Source organism: Fringilla coelebs, assembly GCF_963513975.1.
Source record: "Fringilla coelebs genome assembly, chromosome: 9".
NCBI lineage: Eukaryota > Metazoa > Chordata > Aves > Passeriformes > Fringillidae > Fringilla > Fringilla coelebs.
Window position 1 is genome coordinate 19521346 of NC_140067.1, and position 21530 is coordinate 19542875.

General features: G+C 37.9%; 1 protein-coding gene across 1 annotated transcript in view; it reads right to left on the bottom strand.

The window, feature by feature from the left end:
* OLFM3 (olfactomedin 3) overlaps positions 1-11896 on the bottom strand; it is a 41482-nt gene extending 29586 nt beyond the window's left edge. The window contains exon 1 of the mRNA XM_084211279.1: positions 11738-11896. Within this exon, the coding sequence (XP_084067405.1) occupies positions 11738-11806 (69 nt within the window). The 5' untranslated portion in view covers positions 11807-11896. The remainder of the gene's footprint in view (positions 1-11737) is intronic.
* Between the last annotated feature and the right edge of the window lie 9634 nt (positions 11897-21530).

The following is a 21530-nucleotide window of genomic DNA, read 5'->3' on the forward strand; positions in this document are numbered from 1 at the left end:
TTAATGCAACTCACATGAATTAGAAATAATTTACTAAGAGAAGGCTTACCAAAATCAAATCTAAAAATACTTCATGCAGAGTTCATAACAGACTAAATATCACTTCCAGACAGCTGCAATGTAATTTTGCCAAAATGAGATAAAATAAATGCCAAGTGTCGGGGTGAACAAAAGAAGGGTCCCTCCTGTGTCCCTTTACAAATACTTTTTCTTCCACATTATTGCTTTTGTAAATGGGAAGGAATACGAATGGGAAGAACAAGGAACATTAAAAACCAAAATGAGCTCTGGACCAGTCTTTTCTTCCTCTCATTGGTACAGGAGTATATACTCCTGAAATCTCATAATCTGAAGTCAAACACAACAAACATCATTCTCTCTCTTATTTTGGTAAACACTTGGAAGCATTGTGAACTCAGCATCATATTGTGAGATCAGCTGTGTGACTGCTGAGGAAGAATGAGTCCTGTTCTTTTGTTCTTCCACAGAGAGCTAGAGAGAATTTCAGAATAGGGAGGAATACAAAAACAATTCTCTTCCCAAGATAATATGCCATTGCAAATGAGGCAGTGTGACAAGAATAGTAAATACTTTTTTTTATTAATAGCAATAATTAACATCTTTGGGATTAACGGGGGAAAGAAATCTTTCTCTGTATTGTTCATGTAATAGTAAACCAATCTAATGATCATGGAGAATTGTATTCCAGGGCATCATTTGGAAGTAGATGACCTATATGGTTTCCAAAGGCTTTCTTTACAATTTTATAAACAGAGAAAGAATGTCCTTACAACTGGGAATGAGTTGTACCTATATGTTCTACAAAAGCTTGAAGGTTTTGGAACACAATTTTCATTAAGGACAAGGGATCAACTCAGAGGGACACCACAATACTGCTTCATAAGGGTCAATCTTAGGTTATCCAAGCTTGGGTTCTTTGGTCAACCAAGCTTGAATTCACAGAAAGTATTTAAGTCTGGAACAAGTCTGACTGAATTATTTTCTCTTTCATTGTGTTTCAAATTTTAATATTTAATTTCAATATTTTAATGCGTTCAGTCCAGCCTAGAAACAAAGAGGAATTCTAAAATCCTGTTACTTTCCATGTGGTATGAAGAATGTGTGTTCTGGTCATGGATATGAACCTACAGTTAAATTGCTAAAACCCTGGAGTGACAGCAAGGGAGGTAGAACTGGAAGTGACCTCTATTGATTGTAATTGAATATACTGGTGATGAAACCTAGCCCATGAGGTGCAGATTTGGTATCATTAACACATAACTTGTGTACAAGGAAGTAGCACGTTTATATGCTATTTCAATGTATGGAGAATACAAATGCATGTGAGACCACATAAATGCATTTTTTTCTAGATTTAGACAATAAATACCAAGCACTAGGTAACAACATATTCTCTCACCATTACAGAGGGTAAAGGTAATCTTATATTAATAATATGAAGCAACTGTTATGCAGAGCTAAATCCCTAAATTCTTACTCAGACAGGATAAGGATTAAGAATTTTGTTCCATATTGCCTGTTTACCAAATCTAATTACTTGGTTACAGTTGTGCATGGTAAAAGACATTGTCTGTTACTGTGACCAGAAAGAATGGAACCATTCTCTTTTTCACACTCTCCTATTGCACTGTTCTCAAATGAGTCCCTGAAAACTGAACTAAAAAAAAAAAAAAAAACAGAAGTATGAGTTCAAACTACCATATCTGTATTTTGTAGATATCCAATCCCGGTGTTAGCAAAAAATGATACAGTGTCTGCATGATAACTAATAGAAAAATGACGAGCAAAATCCATACTGAATATAAGTGATGTTCAGTTCCATAAACATTTCTGTGTATGAAATGCAACTCTGAGTGTTCTGTAAGGTGGTTGCTAGTGATGACTCTAAATGTCACTGTATTGTGCAAGTGTATCTGTCTTCTCAAAAATTATAGAGGCACATTGTGTTTTCTGATATCTAGGACTAAGCCTGAAGTGACTGTCTTCAGTATAGTACATAGTTTACACCACTGAGAATGTCACAATTTTTTTATCTGGAAATTGCTTTTGCTCGTTGGTTCACCAGACAAATGGAATAAGACACTCAGTATTATCATTTTCTCTTTCCAAACATAAAACTCAAATAACTATTGTTTAGGGCAGAAACAAATCTTTATACGTGCCTGACAACTCAGAGTAATCTGCAATAATTGATGTGTTTGCTGGAGTATGTTGGTTTATTTGAATATTAAGGTTTTACTAGAATGAAATATTTATGGAGTTTTATTCAGCTAATAATGAACAGGGATTAAATAGCAGCATGACATTCTTTGTTAAAAAGGCTTCAAGGAGAGGAGAAAAGGCAATTAAGAATTCCCCTACACAGAAAACATATTCCTTTCTCTGAGCACTAGAATGAGTCCTCAGCCAGACTTCTTTGAGAACCTCTGGTGACAGAAATGATGCAAAAAATGTCTCTTGTTATTTCAGCTTAGGATTCCTTTAGTGAGGAGGAGGGAAGGAAGAAAATGGGGGCAAGGATATTAAATAATGGTGGACAGATTTTATCTTATCTAACTTTTTAGTGTTGTGCTGATGTCAGGCCCAGGCACAGCCAGTAATTACTAGCTTGGGGATGGCAGCATCTAGACTCAGTAACACCACAAAATTACAACTGGGAATTTAGTTAGGGTCAGATCTTCAACTGGTATAACTTGTTTGACTTCTGACAGTGCTCAGGGGCTACAGCATCTCTCAATTAGAAACAGAGACCAGAGAATAGGCCATAAGTCAATCCTCAGCCTTTGCCACTGTTTCCCTGCTGCAGTGCAGACAGAGTTTGTAACTACACTGGTTCTTGTACAGAAACACTGGCCTAGGGCTCCTAACACATTTTAATTGTACCCGAGACTCCAACACATTCTCTTTCTAGCTATAGAATAAGAAAATCTATTTTCTTGAGATTGTACTATACAAATCCCTTGTGAATCCCATAAAAACAGTCATGTTTGCTCTGCCTACTGTTTCTCTTATGGAAGATTTCTTTTATTTCTTCTGCAGTAATGTATGATACCCTCAAAAGACAGAACTCTGGACAGAAACAGAACAGGATGGCTTAACAGTTCCCAGAAACACAGTACAAGATAGTACAGTTCAAAGCAAATTCATACACTGAATCCATTCATAATTGCATATTCACAGCAGGCCTCCAGAACAGCAGCAGTGGAATGTGTTAGGCTCTATCTCACTCTTCTCACAAGTGCTGAGAGCCCCACTGTGTAGTTAAAAATAGATTGCACTGTATTCTCAATAATAAGACTAAGCAGATAATTTGATCTAAACAATTTAACAAAATTAGCTTTCTCTTTTACTAGACTCAGTCTAAAAAGAGTGCTATTTTCGGCAACATTTCTATAAATAATTCCTACTGCACAGCTATTTTATGAATAATTCACAAATCTGAATGCTAAAATTTGAGCAGCTTTGGATTGATAAGCCATAAATATATTGTTATTTCTTAAGTGAGTACACAAAATTTGTTATCTTACACAAATGCAAGTACAAATTATAAATGTGTATTCAAAATTATAGTATTCACCTAACATTTGTCATTGATTTTGCTTGATAGGAAAGTAGTACAAACAATTTTTAACCTACACTTGTTTAAAAATCGGAATAGCTATTTGTGGAAGATGCACTTTTGAGGACAAGAAACTACTTCTCTGCCTGCCCTAAAATTCCACAATCTAGTCCCTAGTGGTGCTCACAAAATCAAGTTATTGCTTCATGAAATATTTTTAATAATGACTGTTTTAGCCAATAGAGTTTTTCTCCTGAGTGCTTGAGATGAGAAAGACAACCTTAGAGAGGGAGAGTCTCTAAAAAAGGAAAAACACCATGGTCTACATAAAATGGGCATTCTGAGAACACTGATTCAGTAAATGTTTTGCTTCACAGTTTTTTTTGAGATGCATGCTCTTTTTCATTGACAGATAAGAGGGGAACTATATATATAGATGTGTGTGTGTCTGTAGGCTAAAGCTGTATGTTGCTGTTTTAAAGAAAGAACAGAACATTGCTGTGTTGTGAGACCTCACAGAATTGTAACAGCAACATCCACTCCAGATAAGGATAACAGCAAACATTTAAAGCAGGGCACCATATGTACATGCAAGGCCAGTACCCAGAACTTTGGATACGCTTATTTTACTCTATTACCATAGGGAGGATATTCACAGCAGATGTATGTGGCTTTATAAGAAAGCAAGTCCAGAGGGCAAAAATCAGCAAAAAAAACCCCCAAACTACAGCAGAGAAATCTGAGCTTCTTCAATTGTGCTGGACAGACTGCTGATCACAGCAAGATGTATGGAAAGGAAACAAAGTAGAAATATATATCTGTATCATCTGCTAATATGGAAGTATTTATTTTAGCTGTGTCTGCAGAACTAGTATAGCAGAAGGTCATTAAAAATTATTTTTATAAACTTTCTCTTGAAAAGGATTAGAATGCAAATCAGCTATTTAACCTTGCATGAGCCACAGCTGACAGATTTTTTGATGTCATAAGTGAACCTGTTACATCAAAGAACATAGGATTATGTAGTGCATCTGAAACTGCAAGGGTTTTAAATAAAAGTTCAGTAGAAGGGTAAAGACATAGCCACTCCCACTCTTTACATGGCTGGCTCCTACTTTAGAGGAACTTATTCTTTGCATACACTGGTTTTAGTGTATTTTTCAGGGCCAGGAGACTTCTGTAAGACTGAAAAGTCTTAAGTTTTGTATGACATAGTATGCAATATAGTTTCCAGTTTGCTCATTTGCCTTTCCAGCTACATTTTTGCATATCTAGTTTAATTGCACATGTTACTATATGTACATACTGTTGAGCTTGTTGAATAGTCCATGTTATTTTAATATCAACATATTAATCATGAAGAAAAGCAAGAGCCCTTGCAAAATTTTTGTTGGAGACTGAAGAGGTATCCAGAAGTCAGTAAATTCCTACATGTTATGTGGCAGGCAGAGGTGGAAGTAGGATTAGCCTCTAGATTAAATAATCAGAAGTGAATTTGAGGCTTTAAAAAGTCAGAAATGCAGGAGATCATGCTCTTTGCTTGTGGCTAAAGCTGATTCTCATGGGAGATTGTTAACATGTATTTTTTTAGTGTTTTGATAATTGTGTATGTATTCAGGGACAGGATGGAAAACAGGTCAGTGGCAATCTTTGTATTTAGGCTACTCTGCCTAACATGCATCTCTATATTCCTTATGCAGGTGCCCAGAAACACCTGTGATGACAGCAAACTATTGATCTGAGATCTCATTATAAATGCAAACCTGTCACACATGGTTTCAGGACTGGACCTATGTTCTTTGTACCATCACCTACCCTGTGTACCGATGGTTACTCAGTACAATAGTTTGTTACAACTACACTGCCTTCTATGAATTTTCTTGGGAAAAACATATATTGAAAATAAACAGTCTTATAATAAGAAGGTAGAATAGTTTGAATAGTATGTAGGAGGTTATACAAAAAGAATACGAAAACCTAATTGTAGTAGGGAGGCTGAGACTGAACAACCACATTTTATTATGAGTAAGGAAGGGTGTGATAGGTTTGTGTTTATGAGATCTCAGGTCAATAATATTTGCTGTCATCACTAGTATTAATGTATTCGAAATGCTTCTAAATGAAGTTCATATTTATATAAATTGATTTTAAATCTGAAGTCCAAACTCAAATAGTATTTACAATTTCATACATGAAAAAATACTAATGTGCTTAGTTGTCTCCTTCAAAGGGACACACAAACACATTTTGAAGTATATTCCTCTGTGGTTCTAAGAAAGGAAATCCATGGAAATCTCTATAAACTATCTTTTAATAATGTGTCCCAATAATTTAAGAATAATATTCACCATATTATGAATGGCACTTAATAAGAGAGTTCGTTCAGTTCTTACTCAGACTGGAGTTAGTTTTTTCCAGTTGTTCTGGTTGCCCCCTTATGGGTTACTTTGCAGCTTGAGGAGGGTGCAAACACTGTTTTCCAAAACCAAAGCAGTGAAGAGGGCTACTTGTTCTCAGAATTTGCTTAGGCTGTTGCTATGCTGACTGATATATGCTTTTCAGTGAAACAAGTAAACAGAATCATTAAATCACAGTTACAAGGATTTTTTTTGGTTAGAAGGCAGTGCAGCAGACAGATGACTGTTCTTCAGGGGAATGCAGGATGAAAAACATTGCATTTGTGTTATCTGGGGCTGCTTTAGGTTAGTTTACTTAAGTGATTTGAAAGTCTGAAAAAGGCTCAGAAGAGGTCAGAATATTAAAGTTTCTTTAATTCCTCCTGAGGAAAAAAATGTTTTAAATAAAGAGGACTGCATATTTTATGAGTAATTACATAAAATGTTTTTCTTGTGAAAACACATAGCTGCAGAAGCAGCTCAGTTGGAGTTTACAAAATGCTATATCCATAGGCCTGGTATTCAATCTACTTTTGGCTATAACTCAAATTCCAATTTAAGATTGTTTACTGAATTATGAAAAATATACCTGGTTGCTTCTTTAGCTTTTTTGATGTGCAAACCTCTGTCATGAAGCTGAAGGCAGCATAGCATAGTATGAAAGGAAAGTATGCCACCATGAACCTTTCAGTATGTAAATTATCCAAGAAGTTCTGAAATTCTGAAAGTAAGGTTACTTTTTCACTATTTCTGAATTCTCACTCATGAAAAGAATTCTGTACTCAAACTCAGGCACACAAAGTCCTTGCTTTCTCTAGGTTGGTCCTAAACAAGAAATCTACTGCCTTGTGGAATGAAGCAGTAGGATAGATTGCTGTTCTTGTTGAAAATGGTCCTTGACAGAACTTGTCCCACACTTCTGCTGCAAAGATTTACAGAATGCTTTTGAATTTTCCCAGCCTTTCAGTCAAGATTCACTAAGAATGCCTGAGGGATGCCCCGAACCATTTTTGTCATACTGCAGTTTTGAAAAAGGGGATTTCAGTGCCCCAAACAGACTGGGGCCTCTCTGAAGACTCCCTGTTCATTTCTTAATTGGTCCCTTATGAATTTCACATATTTTAACTTGCAATTTTAACACAACTGTATTAAATCTGCAGCCAACTAGGAACACCATTTTTAGAGCTGATGTTTTTGTAATAGCTTCAATACTGCATTTCTTGTTTCTGATGGTTGTCTTCTCTGCTTCAGCTTTTTCCTCTTTGCAGACTTAGTGAGTTGATTCTGTTTCACTGGTTCATGACTTGGCCAAACATAGAAGAAAGGTGGAAGCCTGGTTACCTGAAGGCGACATGCCTCTACTGGAAAAATAATTGTTTCCTCTGAAGATATGTCTGTCTATGTATATATATATAAAAAAATATATTTGAGATTTTGTATAACATATATAATTGGTTTTGAGTGCACTCAAATGAGTAAAAGTCATAATAGCCATGAGCAACAGAGGAATTGGTTTTTAGCCAGAGGAAAAAAAAAGACCTCTTCCCATCAACAGTTTCAAAAAGTCCTTAAAGACCACATGATATCTGATACCAACAGGGGAGTTAGCACTCATGGCGATGTCAGATGTCACTCTCATGTGCTTTTGCATATTCTTTTCCAATAACTTAACATATCTTACTTAAAACGATGTAGTGAATACCTGTCTAGAATGACACCTGGGAGAGAGCCCAGGGCATATTGATAGCAGTAGGATGTTCTTCAATGGCTGTCTAGTCAGGTTCCTCAGAAACAGGAGAGCGGATACCGAGTGAGACTTGACCACAGTCAGCAATTAATGATTCAGAGCATTCTTAAACCTTGGAAGTTAAATAAATATGAAAGATTTTCGTACTGACTAACTACTAATACTGTAGGAAACAAAGTAAATTAATTTCCATGTAGGTAACAAGATTTAATTTAGCAGTGTAGTGTACTCCTATGAGTCATACTTTCAGTAAAATAGTTTATTGTGGTAACCCTTTGCTATACATAGTGTTCTTGTAAATTCTTGCAATAGGGATAAATTAATTTGTATTGCTAACCAGAACTCAAGCAGTGCACTCTTCCTACTGATAAATTCTTGAAATCCAGGAAAAATAATGATTTCGTGGCTATTTGTGTAGTCTGATTATGTGTGAAAATCATAGGTTTTTAAAATCTAGAAACACAGCCATTCCAAGGAGTTTAAGCATTCAAAAACAGATGCCTGATTTCAAACCAGCTTTTGTTTTTAAATGTTAATATTCCAAACCATCCTATTATCCCATGCAATGAATATCAATCACAGTTCCTTTCTGTAACTGTCCTTAATAATACTGTACTTAGTTTCTGTCTGGGATTGTACTTGGCGGTTATTTTGGGAAATATTTTTTTTGCAAAATTCAAACAATGGAAAATAAATAGATGTAGGATATAAAGTCATTAAAGGCCTAAAGGTCATTAACTTCACTGAAACGTGAACATATTTATCAGATCTATTTAGATTGATAAAATTAAACTTAAAAAAATCCATCTAGACTTCAAAAAATGCTGACCTTGATTTCTATGTGGAGCAGCTTTATCACAGTACAAAATGCTTACTTGGTTATATCACTGTAATTATCAAATGATGGTAAGCAAAGCAACCCTTATAAAAGAGTCCACTTTACATACTATGAAGGTCATTACAGAAAACTCCAGGTGGAGATGCCTGGAACAGCACAGAGATGCCATCTAGCAGTAACTCTTAGAAATTTCCTTGTATCCTATGGATACTTCCTTCTTTCAAGATACTGCACTTATAAGTAGGAGAAGGAAGATTTTTCTATCCAAATCCTTTTGCTGTAGCTGGCTTTCTGCTGAATGTCTAGCCACCCTGTTGGAAATAAATCTTTACTGAAATATATTATCATTGATAATTAAAAAAATTTCCTATGTAAAACCAGAGAAAAATTAGAATAAAGTCAACAAACATAACATTTAATAAGTATCTTCAATTGAAATTTAGCAATTAGCACTGTGTTAAAATTTATCATTAGTGAGCTGCCTTCCAGTTGTTAAAGAAGAATTTCTAAAGGTGATCAATATTTTATATCAAGTTTAAAAGAAAGAATTCAAGAGCATGGACAATAAATTACTATGGTTGAAATAAAATCTTAATGTTTCAGAGACTGGGAAATAAACAATACATAAGCTTTTGTTACATATTTTACCATAAGATGGCGATACTTAAACACTTTACTATCAGTAAATAACTGAGTAAGTTGAGCACAACATCTCTGTCATAACAAGAGTGCCTGAAGACAGCAGTCTTGACTCAGTGATAGCCTGTACTAAATGAAAGATTTTTTTTACTCTCCAAAGCATTAATTTAAAATAGCTGATCAATAAAACCTGAAAATTATGTAGGACATGACTAGAAATGTATTATGTATACCAGAAATATCTGTTGTGATTCATCTCCAAAAGCTAAGTAGCTTGTGAGTGTCAAGGGCATGTAGAAAGTTGTCTTTCTAGACACGAGCATACTGCACAATTCTTTATGGAAAAGAAAGAATTCACCATTCCCTTGTTTCCTACAATTAGGTTAATATCATAGATTTGCTTCCCAAACTGCAGGGCAGAAAATTATTATTTTACTTCAATTTAGCATAAAGCAAGAGAAATAATTGAGCACTTGTTCTATTTCTAAAGTGTGTTCAGTCAGAACATGTACTAGAAAAATGTTGTTAAAATTTTTACATACATAATTTTCCACAGAAGTATGAAATATATTGTTCATAGTCAACAAAAATTACTGTTTGCCATTTGACACCTTTTTATGTTTAATGTGGTGTAGGATCCACTTGATCTCACTTTTTAAAATTTATGAAAACCCAATTAGCTCTGATAAAAACCAGACTTCCAATTTTAATGTAATCTTAAGGACTTTTGAGCTATTTATTCCTGACCCTTGACAAAGTCAAAAGAGCCTGGAAAGAACATCTGAATATCTCTGAAAATGTCACAGAGAGTGATGAATAAAAGGCCATTTTCATGCCCTTTGCACAGCATGGCACAGCAAAAAGGGCTAGAAGCACAGTTTCCAAAGTTCATTTGTGCTATTTCATTCCAGTGCCTCATCCTGTTTTTCAGTGCTGGATGGTGACAGAGACAGAAAATGGAACATTTTTTCCCAGTGTTATTTAGGGGTCTGAGCTAAAAAGAATTGCTCTGCCATATCTGTTTGCTTCAGTAGTGGTTTTACTCTTCTGTGGACATAGAAGGACATAAATTTGCTTTTCCTGCTTTTATGCAGTGTCTTTAGTAGATCTTGCTAAGTGTAACAGAAGACAAAAAAATAAAGAAAACGAGTGTGTGGAGAGCTGTAGTTATGAGACCATGTGCTGCTGTTCACACAGATGTGAAACTCCCGTGTGTGCATTGCCTGATGAGTCTCCTCACAGGCACAGCAATACCTGACTTCCAAATAGCTCTTATTTAATAGAGCTGATATAACTAATTTCTTAGTTTATGTTATTAATCCTCTATCACCTCCTGCTTTTTTAATTGTCACTATACCTTAGTGATTGAAAAGCAGTCAGAATACTGCAGCTGTAAATCAGATTTCCACTGAATTGCTTCTTAGGTTCTGTTTTTGTTTTCAAAGAGGAGCATCCCTTCCATATTTTTGGACATTCAGTACATATTTGTATATGTACAGATTGATATCTTTATTTTAAATGGAAAACCTGCCAGAAAAGCTGAGCATTGCCTCACACCATTGTCAGGTTCCTAACTGGCACCATTAATGTGACATTCACCATCATGCAATGTAAATCGTGGCAACATGGCATGGAGTGCTGCTGGTAATGGACTGCAATACTATAGCAATGTTTTCTCTTGTCATGTTTTCTCTTTCTCACGTTTTGATAATATCACAGTTACAAGACTGTATGCCACGAAAAAACCCGACAAATGAGACAAGTTCTACATCTACAAAGTACAGCACTACATTCATCTGCAGACCTGGGGGCTTTCAGTCATTACTGCTTGTAAGTGGTTGAGTGCAATTCTGGTTTTCTAAACGACTTAATCTGAAATCTCCTTAACCAGCCAGGCTGTACGGCTAAAACCTACTGTTTACTTTTATCATTATTTCAATTTCAGCTGCGATATCTCGGTGACTTTACGTTTGTAAATAACAGAACTGCAGGAGCCCGAAGCGTGGCTGTAGTACTAAATTCAGAGTCTTCACGTGACGCCTCCAGTTTCACTCTAAACAAATTTATTTCCAGTCGGAGGCTGCCGATCCCCGCTTCCAGCGCCTCCCTGCTTCCCCAGAACTGGTGCAGTCACCCAGCGCTATAAACGCCTCCTTGCCTGGAGCGGGATGCATCGCCGCTGGTTTGCGCTGGACAGCGACCGGCCTTGGACAGCTACCGGGCACGGCAGCCCCGTCCCTGCGCGGCGGGCACGGCTCAGCTCCTGCGAGCGAGCGAGGGCTGTGCCGGGGGCTGCGGGCGGCGGCGGCTGCGGGGCGCCCTGCCCTGCGCGCCCGGCCCAGGGCCCCCGCCCGGGCCGCGAACCGGGGCCGGGGCAGCTGCTCCCCACACGGGCTCTCCTCTCCCTCCTGGCTGCTGGGACAGCCAAGGACACCACCCGCCTCTCCCCGGAGCCACCCGGCGCATCGCCCGCTACCGCAGACGCCGTGTGCGGGCAGGCTCCGCCGCTGCGAACTTGCCGCCCCGCCGGCTCCTACCTTGGAGGGATCGAGGCCGGCCAGCAAGGACAGCAGCAGGAGGTTGAGGATGCTGGCGGGCGCCCGCATCCTGATCCCGGGGCTGCCTCTCCGCGCCGCTCCTCTCGGTCATTCACTCCGCTCCCTCCGCAGCGACCGCACCGGCAGCCGCGCTCTCTGCCCGCCCGCCGGAGCCCGAGTGGAGGCGGCAGCGGCAGCCGCCCCGGGGACGCTCATTCCGTGGGCAGCCTCGGCGCGGGGAGGGCGGGCGAGGACGGCGCTGCCCGAGCTGGCGGAGCGGCTCCCCGGCCCCGTCCCACCCCGCCCCTCCCCTCCCCCCGGCCAGCCCACCACAAAAGTTTGGGCCCGGGAGACGGCGGAGCCGGCGCGGCTGGACGGGCGCGGGCGGCGGATGTGACATCAGCGCCGGCGGGAGGGCGCGCGGGCGGGGGGCGCGCGGGCGGTGCGGGGGCTCCGGGCAGCGGCCGCGCGTGAGGGGAGGCGTGGCCGGGCCGCTGGAGGGCGCGGTGCCCCCGTGAGGGCGGCCCCGCCCAGCCCGCTCCCGGCCGCGGGGCAGCGCCGAGCCCGCTCCCGGCCGCGGCTTATCCCCCCGGCAGTGGAGCGCAGCCGTAGGCGGGGAGGAGCCTCCGTCCCGAAAGGAGCGCCTGGTGCCGTGGCAAGGGTGGGTTGATGTTGGGAGCTGCGGGAAGAGGCTTTTCCTCAAGGAAATCCCTTTCGCATCTCCGTCTAGAAAGTTAAATCAGGGCTTGACTGAGCTCTGGTGAGGGTAAAGCCACCTATGCTTTACAGCTGGCCCATGGGCAGCAAACGACCATCGTGTCTCCTTGGTTTGGCCTGTGAGCTGAGGTGGGAAAGCCTGTGCAGTTGCAGGCAGGTGGAGGTCATTTGCTGAGAGGAACCCTTGAAAGCCTGCCCGAGGGCAATCAGGAGTTTCCTTTTCCCTACATCAGCCAGCATCTTTGCAGTCAAGACAGCGCCGTTTTGCCAGCCAGGCCGCTGTCCGCCTGTGCAGGTCAGTTTCACAGGACGCTTCTGCAGGTCAATTTCACAGGACAGGCAGCGATGAGGTTTGGCTCCCTCAGGCATGTGCAGTCAGCACAGCTGAACGTGGCCCAAGTGTAAATAACAGCACTATCCTCTTAACCATTAAGATGGGCAAAGCATCTTAATGGTTCAATTATTTCCTCTTAGAAGACTCAAACTCAAGGCCTACAGTCCGGGTAATCTTATTTATGAAGCAGTTAAGATTATTATAAATGTGTTTTTACCTTTATGCGGTAAAAATCTATTTTAGCTTTACAGTTGGAAATTTTTTGGTCTTAACTAGATTCTCTGTGGGGGTTCACTGTGTGCTTTTTAAGCATCCTGTACAGAAAGGCCAACGCTGTTGTGCCTTTGTTTTAGGTGCTATATAATCTTAACTAAAGGAAAAGTGGGCTAAAAATATCCTTAAAGAAGCAAGACTTGAGTGTTAAAATACCAAACTCTAGGCAAAACAAAACCCCAAGTTTGGGAGGGTGTTAGGGTAAGTGTGAACAGAACATGATTTTCTAACTGTCTCCAAGTCTGCAAGATTGGTGTCATTTGCCTTGAGGAGCTAAGACCACTGCTAAAAGACAAATGGAGCTTTGTGCTTACAGGTTTTCTGAAAAGATTGCACATCCTTGGCATAATGTTTCCAGATCAAAAATGCTGAGTTTTCCTGTAATTTCCAGTGTTTTATTACATTTATGAATTGCTTCTAGGATTACAATAACTAGATTTTGTTTTGTGAGTGAATTCAAATGTGTATTTTATGCTAAGATGTCTTAGACACCCCCTTTTCATCAGCAGTATCTTTTACAGAGATACAGTCTTTCATTTCCTTGGAAGGTAGGTCTACAAATTATGTTTCCTTATGGCATGGAAAGGAAATTATGAATGAGCTTTCATTGACGTTCCAGGGTCAACACTGGAAAGAGACTCCCCTCTGATACATCTGGCTTTGAATTACCTTCTGCAAGGAAAATATAAAAGATGCAGAAAGGAGATTAGTTTGGGTTTTTTTTTACCCTCCTGTAGAAAGCATGTAAAAGCCCTATTTTCTATTAAATGGCACTAAAAAAATATAAAAGGGGACAGCCATGTATATTCATATGAATTCCATATAAAGTAATGGTACCAATGTACTCAGGTTGTCCAAAGGACAAAGTGAATGGTGCTTTCAGCAGAAAGAATTTCATACAAAAAAAGAATGAGGAATAGATTCAAAACCAAGACAAGATTGAAGGTATTTAAATCTATTCTAGAGCACCTCAGTGCCTAGTTCTCTAATTTTCCCTGGCATTACTTTCCCCATGCTTTTCTCCCCTTCTTTTTTTCTTAGTTTATCGTGGATGAAGTTGGCAAAGCATATGAACTATTAAATTTATCATAGAATGCAAACTTTTTAAGAAGCTTCAGTGATGCAGTATGTTTTCTCACTTCCTGATGCTGCTTGGAATACGTCTTTGAAATCAGTAAAGCATTAAAGAGTTAAGTTAAAAAAATAAAACCAGTGGTTCCCCTAAAAACACAAGCCTTCAGAACTCCTGAGCTTCTCAGATTCTTTTATGTGTTACAAGCTAATAATTTGTTTGATATATGAAAGGGACTAAAATATGTTTCAAAAGGATAGCATAAAACCCCAATTATTTTCTTCTTGATTTTTATAATCCATTCAGAAGAAAATGAAAATATGTAATAGACTTGTTCTTCCATCCTCTAGCAATCTGGCAACTAATTTTTTTTGACAGAAAAGACTGTCTGAAGACTGGTGAGAATCATTAGCAATTAGTACCTGAAATAATTCTGCTAGTTAAAGTTTATCTGAAAAATAAACAAAATTCAAGTTCTCATGAGAAGCTTTTATTTCTGCCATATGCCCTGAAGTGGCAAGGGAATACCTGATTGTGAAGATCTCTCTTGAGCAAAGCTTTTAATCATCCTTAAAAACCTATGAAATTCTATGTGAATGACATTTCTTCTTGATGTCTTTGTGTGGAGACTGACTTCTGCAGTGAGTGTGAAATACATGATTGTGAGAGGGAAGAAAAGAGACACCAAAAGCTTTCCTGCAGGCATCAAGGGCCAGAGTGTTAGCAGAATGGAGGCACGCTGTGAATGCAGCTTGTCTGGATGGGGAGGGATGTTCTCAGTGTGTGCCTAAAGTTACAGCAACTTTCCTTCACAGCAGATTGCAAGATGTATTGCTGGCAGTTGAGCAAGACACAGGCTTGTTCACTCGGGTGCACGGAAAGCAAAGTTGATAAATTGGCTGTAGGTACCAAATTACACATAAATAAGTTTGAAGTTCTGCAGTCTGAGTTTGGCAGCTGGAAAGTAGTGATGGGAGTTATGAAAAAGGATACCTCCTGTGTGCATCTGTGGAAAGGCAATCTTTGTTTGTAGTAGGTAACATCTGAAAACTTTTGAATTGCAGTGCTAACAAATATTTTTCCCAAACAGAAAACTTCTTCATTAAATTGGTGTTACACCTAATACTTCATGGGTGTTGAATTTTCTGCTAGGTTAAGAAGGTGGTCTGGATTTGAATTTTAGGCATTCTCCTGATTGTGAGAATGAAAAGTTTAGGGAATTGGAAAGAAGGATTGAATACTGACCCTTGTTGACATTAGCTGCTCTGAAATGTCTTTGAAGAGCATAAATTTGTTCTTCATTACAGAAAAGATTTTGATATCTCAAGGAAGCTAAAGAGAGAGAAAATGGTACAAACAAAATTAAGCTACCAATGGTAGAGAAGCTAAGCTTTTTGACACATTATATTTGTTTGCATTTGGAAAGAACATGACAGAAACAGAACACATGAAGTTTTTTAGTGAAGAGTACACAGATGTTAAATAAAATATACAAATGTTGCACATGGGGGACAAAATTCATGGTAGGACTAACTACTTTAAAATATAAAATTTGCTAATATTTGGATAGTTTTTAGCATCAGATTGAAGTATAATTTGTAATTATCAGTCATATTAACAGAGTAATTTTTGGACTCTATAGATGCTATGACCTTGCTTTCTAATCCACATCTATATTAGCTAAAATATCAAAATGCGGCTTTAGAAGCATATTTTGTCAATCTGTCCTAGTGATGACTGTTTTTCTAAACAGAATTTTTGAAGTCCTACAATTACCTGAAAAATGTATTTTGATTGTTTGTATGTTATCAGAATTAAAAGGTGACTAAATAATTGCTGAAAATAAAATAAGGAGTGGATATTTTTCTTACTCCTTGCTTTTTAGAAGTGAGTCTTTCAAAAGAATCTTTGTTACTCAGAGTTGTTTTAGGAACTTTTCTGTGAACATTGCATTTCTTTGCATGGCTCTATAAGAGTGCATCAAAGTAGTTAAAATCCAAGTTTGTGCAGAAGTGCAGTGCTGTTATTTCCTGGTGAGCTCGTGCAGATGCCAGTGGTGAGGTGTGCTGTGATGTGAGCAGCTTGAGTCAGCATCAGTGTTGCTGCCTCCCTCAACAAACATGAAATACCTGACAGGTGGACAGAAACATTTAGGTACTGGGGGATGCAGACAGGTTTAATGGAGAACCAGTGAGTCAGGCACCTCCTTAAGTCTTTGTTTAAACCTAATCTGTATCTAGAATTTACTTTTGTCAAATTTTAAGTTTGACTTTAATTTTCATTGGAGAAGCCTTAGTAGCCTTAGAAGCTGCTATGAAACACAAGAAAGACTTAACTGTGTGGAAGTTTAAATTGCATATAAAGCTAAGATTAATATTTTTAAACATTTCTGTGATTTAGTTTGCTTTGTTTTTCTTTCAGATACCATGCTTATTTATTTACTTTTTATTACAGGACTTCATTAATGCATCAAAACCAAATCTATAAAATAAATCCTCTTTCTGGCCTTCGAGGAGTCACCATAATCTTTAGAGTAAAATATAGCTAGCGGATATTCAGATTTATAGTTATATTTTAATCACTATGAATAGAAATGATAAAACGTAATTAAAGATTTCATCAGGGTGAAATTTAGGAAGGGCATTCTTTGTAAAAGTGACAGCATCTATAAAGAATGTACCTCTACCAAAAATGCTTTTTCTAGAAGGTTATGGAATTCTGCTTACAAGTGTTTTGGCATTTTCCCCTTCCAGTATGGACAAATACTTTACAACACATCCCATCAGAGGAGCCTTTAATTTAATTGTCTCTCTCTCTCAGTCTCAGGAATCCATAGAACGTTTAATATTGAATACCTCTTCTAATTTATGTATTTTTAATGTACTTTGCAAATTTAACTGCAGAAGTAACAAAGAGCAGAATTCTGTATGATGACATGTGTATGAATTTATTTTGGTGTATTCTCTAAATATTTATATTCAGGCAAAACTAGTTTGTGTCTCGTAGCATTTATATGAATATTTATTGACCAAAGAGATGTAGTAAAGAGGCTGCTTGCAGTATTCTGGTGTAGCAGCATAAAGTTTGTGGGAATTGAGAGGCCAGAGTATCCTCAACTAGTGATCATTGTAGAGTTCCTGTGACTCAGCATCTTGCAGGACTGGGTCTCAAAGTAATAAAATAATAATAAGGAATTGCTACTAAAAGTCCAGTTGCAGCACCAGTCTTTGTCCTAATCACTTAAGGGTGCATTAAGTATTAAGGGAAAGATTAGGTCATGATTAAAAATGATGGTGCAAACCTTCTGATGGACTTTGTGTTCTGTTTTATTTTAAGGTTTTGAATTAACCATCATATTTTTCCCCAAATGAAAAATCTATGTAGAATCTTTCTTGGGTGCGGAAATTTCTGCTGGAATGGAGAAAGAAAAATTTGTGTAAGAACCTGTCACAAAGACAAATGGGCTTAAGAGGTGGGTGTTTTCTGTAGTACTGTAGTTCATTGCTTTGGTTTTTTAGTAAGTTTCAGTTTTAAAAAGAACCTACCAGTGTGGTGCTATTTGTGGTACTATTACAATATTCATGATTCTGTACCATATAGCCAAAGGCTTGTTATAACTGATGGCATAAACTCAGGCACTGTTGGGGTACTTTTTGTAAGTTGGCACATATTTGATATTTTAATTCCAGGTAGAGGTTAGAATATAATTAATTTGGAAAAGAAGGTAATTTTTCAAGGTGTTGCTTACTGGAATCTTCTGGGTGCTTCTTTAGGATTAGATTTTGAATACTGGTGTGGGTGCAGTGGAAGGAGCCTGTCAGTGTGCTCTCTGAGATCAATTTAAGTAGGTAGGCAGCTTTTCAGGAGATAAACGTTAGGAAGAGAAATACTTTAGAAAGGTGGCTCCATGCAGGTCTCAAAGCAGTGCAGCGAGCTAATGAAGAGTTGCGCTGGCTGGGCTGAACAGCTCAGCTGCTTCTGCATTCCATGATGCTCAGTGTCATTTATTTTCAATTTTCTCATTACAGTGCCAGATTTAGGAGTCTATAACTTGCATGTGGGACATATTATCCCTTTTTTTATCCTATTCCATTTGCCAAGTGTTACCCCAAATGCTTGAGAGTTGGCTCTTATGTAGTTTTGATTTTCCTCTTATCCTGTTGCTCAGCAGCCACAGAAGGACAGATAGAATGATTCCATTCATTCCAGTTCCACTCAGCTCTGGCTATTTTGTGTCCACTCAGCTCTGGCTATGATACTTGGTCAAAGTAAACATAGGATCTCTTCTTTAGAGAAAAAAGTTTATGAAGATTTTATTTAATTTTCCATTTGTAAATTGTAGAGAGAATAACTGTATTAAATAATCCATAAAAAATAATTGTAATAAAGCTGTGCTTTGGAGCAAAATGTCTTGTTTCTCCCTCAAACTGTGGTTTCCATTCCAGTAATTTTATCTTTTATAAAACTACCCCTAATTTATAACTATTGTGTCTAAAAAGTAAATAATACCTACAAAATGTAATATTCAGGAAGCATAAAAACTATAAATACCTCACATTTTAGGCATAAGGAAACTCTTTTTCACTATTCAGCCAAGCAGTGGAACAGGTTGCCCAGCAAGGCCATACCATCTGCATCTGTGGAGGTTTCCTAGACCAGATTGAATAAAACTTTGAGTAACTTTGAAGTCTGACTTCACAACTGACCCTGCTTTGAGCAGCAGTTTGAGCTGGAGACCTCCTGAGGTCTCTGGCCTGAATTATCCTGTGACAATGTGAATGGTGGTGATCTGCACAATTGTCTTGTCTCTCCTGCAGTGAGCATGACTTGGAGCCAGCCACCTATCTTATTCCTCAGCTTATCTCAGAAAGTGTAGGTGCTGCATTTCCCATCAGCATGGATTTTCTGGCCAGTATGATGTATATTATACAGTTTTATATGTATATATATATTTATATATTTCAATGTAGATCAATTTGTTGTTAATTTTAATTGCAGGAACAGTAGTGTACAGTAGTTGATAATGTGTGTGTTTTGGGAACACCTCTGCTTTTTTTCAGAAGCTAGCTGTAGTCTTTGTATGAATGGTGTAAAACTCTCTCATAATTAACTATTTTTAAAAGTTGCTTCTCTATGCTGGCCCCTGACCATTGTTTTACAGGAATTTCAGCTTACACATTAATGCAATTTTTTTTGTCCCAAGCCAGAGGGACAGCATTTTAAATCAGAGTAGTACTGAGGGTGGACAGTGAGGTACATAAATTGTGAAATTCTTTTCTCACATCTGCACTGCTTGAGGGTTCATTTAAATCTAATGATATTTTTGAATATTACCAAGCTTCAGCTGTTAAGCAGTGGATTCAACTCCAAAGTTTAAATGAATTTGCTGAGATAGTCTCCTTTTTAGTTCTAAACCCATGGGTGAAAAAACCCATGAGACACTACCAATTCTTTTACAGAACATGAACAGTCATTCTCTGGCTTGGGAATGAGGAGTTTGATAAAATACTTTTTGGAAAACAGCACAGCTTTACTTTCAGAGAGAGTAGTACAAATCCCTTGTCATATTCAGCAGATGGCAGCATGCATGTTAACTGGCTGGGTATCTGCTCAAATCTTTTAGCTGCCATGCCATATTGATGAGCAAAGTAATTAATTTGTGAGTGTCTTTAAGGTCAATCACAGTGGAAGCTTTCAGTGTGTTAATATAAAATATCATATTTACCCTGAGGGTGCACTGTCACAGCAGGTAGAAATTAATTGTGGAATTAGATAATTTTCTTCCTAGAATACAACCATGTTGAAAAAAAGAAAATGTATAAAACCAATAGAGAACAATTCAGAAGCCCAGTGTTTCAAACCTTAAAATACAAATATGACATTTCCGCAAATGCATATCTGAGTAGCACCAGGATCAGAGCCTGGGATTAGGCCATGAAAGGTCATGCAAAAAAGAAAAAAAAAGAAAAAAAAAAAAAGAAAAAAAAAAAGGACATGATTATTTAATGGGATTATTTAATGGCAGTACTCATGTCATTTGCATTTGTCCAGTTCTGTTTTATAATAGCAAATCATAGGTGTGAAGTAAATGGCATCTTATCAAACTCTGAAAGTAAATAATGAAGGTATATGATAACTACGTAAAACAAATCGCCATATTCGGTAGAAAAACCCCCTTGGTTTTTCCAAACTACATGGTGTTTTTCATTGTAATCTTGTCAGATTTGCAGAAACAGGAATAATGGGATACTTTAAACAAAAATGTAAAATGCTGTCTGAATTTTTCAGCTATGCTGAATTTTGCCCAAGGCTCTCAAGGTGAACTCTTCTGTGTGAAAAATGCTAGAGACTTTAACTGTTGCTGAATGTTGTAAATATTCCTTTTTAGCTGTTCAAGAAACATTTCTTGTGTTTGTGTGTTTGTATAAAGTGAATTTTAAGGCCAACTGATGGTATTTATGTAGACATGATGAGAAATCAGTATCTCACTATCTTCCATTTACTTAAGAAAAGTTAGTGAAATATTGGAGTCATCTAACATAAAGGATCATTGTACTGCGACCCAAAAAACTCAATCACACAGACTACTATTAATTTATGAGTGCTAATTGCTGGTTTGTACCAAGTCCTGCATATTTCTAGAGAAACCTTGCAAATAAAATTTTTTTCAGAAAACTGTGCAAATTTCCCAATGAGTAGATATTTTTCATCTAGTTAAATTGGTAATAAAGGAACATGCTCCTTTTGCTCACTGATTTAATGAAAAAATCATTCATTACAATTTAAGTTCTTTCTGAAGCAGTGTAAGCTCCTGATCCTGAAGAGATTTATATGCATAGTTATAGTCATAGATAAAGTTGGTAGGAACATCAGTCAGTGAGGTTAATAACAATGTTGCCTGTCTGTATTTCCATCACTGTGAAGTGATTGCATTTATTACAATTCAGATGAAATGTGTTTGTAGATCTTTGTAAAAATAGGATCTTCATTTAACTAGGTTTGTTGGTTTTTTTTTTTTCCTTCCCTCTTAGACTCTTAGAACTAAGTTTTAAACTAACCATTTTTGGTTGCAGATTTTTGTGTTAATTATCGATGCAGAATTCTGAAGCTTTTTTGATGCCTTATTAAAATTTTATATGGAGATATAGGGCTTTGCATAACCTTCAGAGGGGTCTCCAGTCAAACCATAAAGAAACCACATTGTGTTTCCATCCTGCATTTCATGTTATGGAGGCTCCTCTTCTACACCCATCCTTAAAAATTTAATTCCTGTAATGTAGGACATAATGGGTTCATTTCCCAGCTAATTGTTTTTTGCAGTGAATATGGAGTGTGAGTCAGGTGGATCTTCTGTAAAAGTTAAGAACAAACTGTTATAATATATTTGACAGGATTTA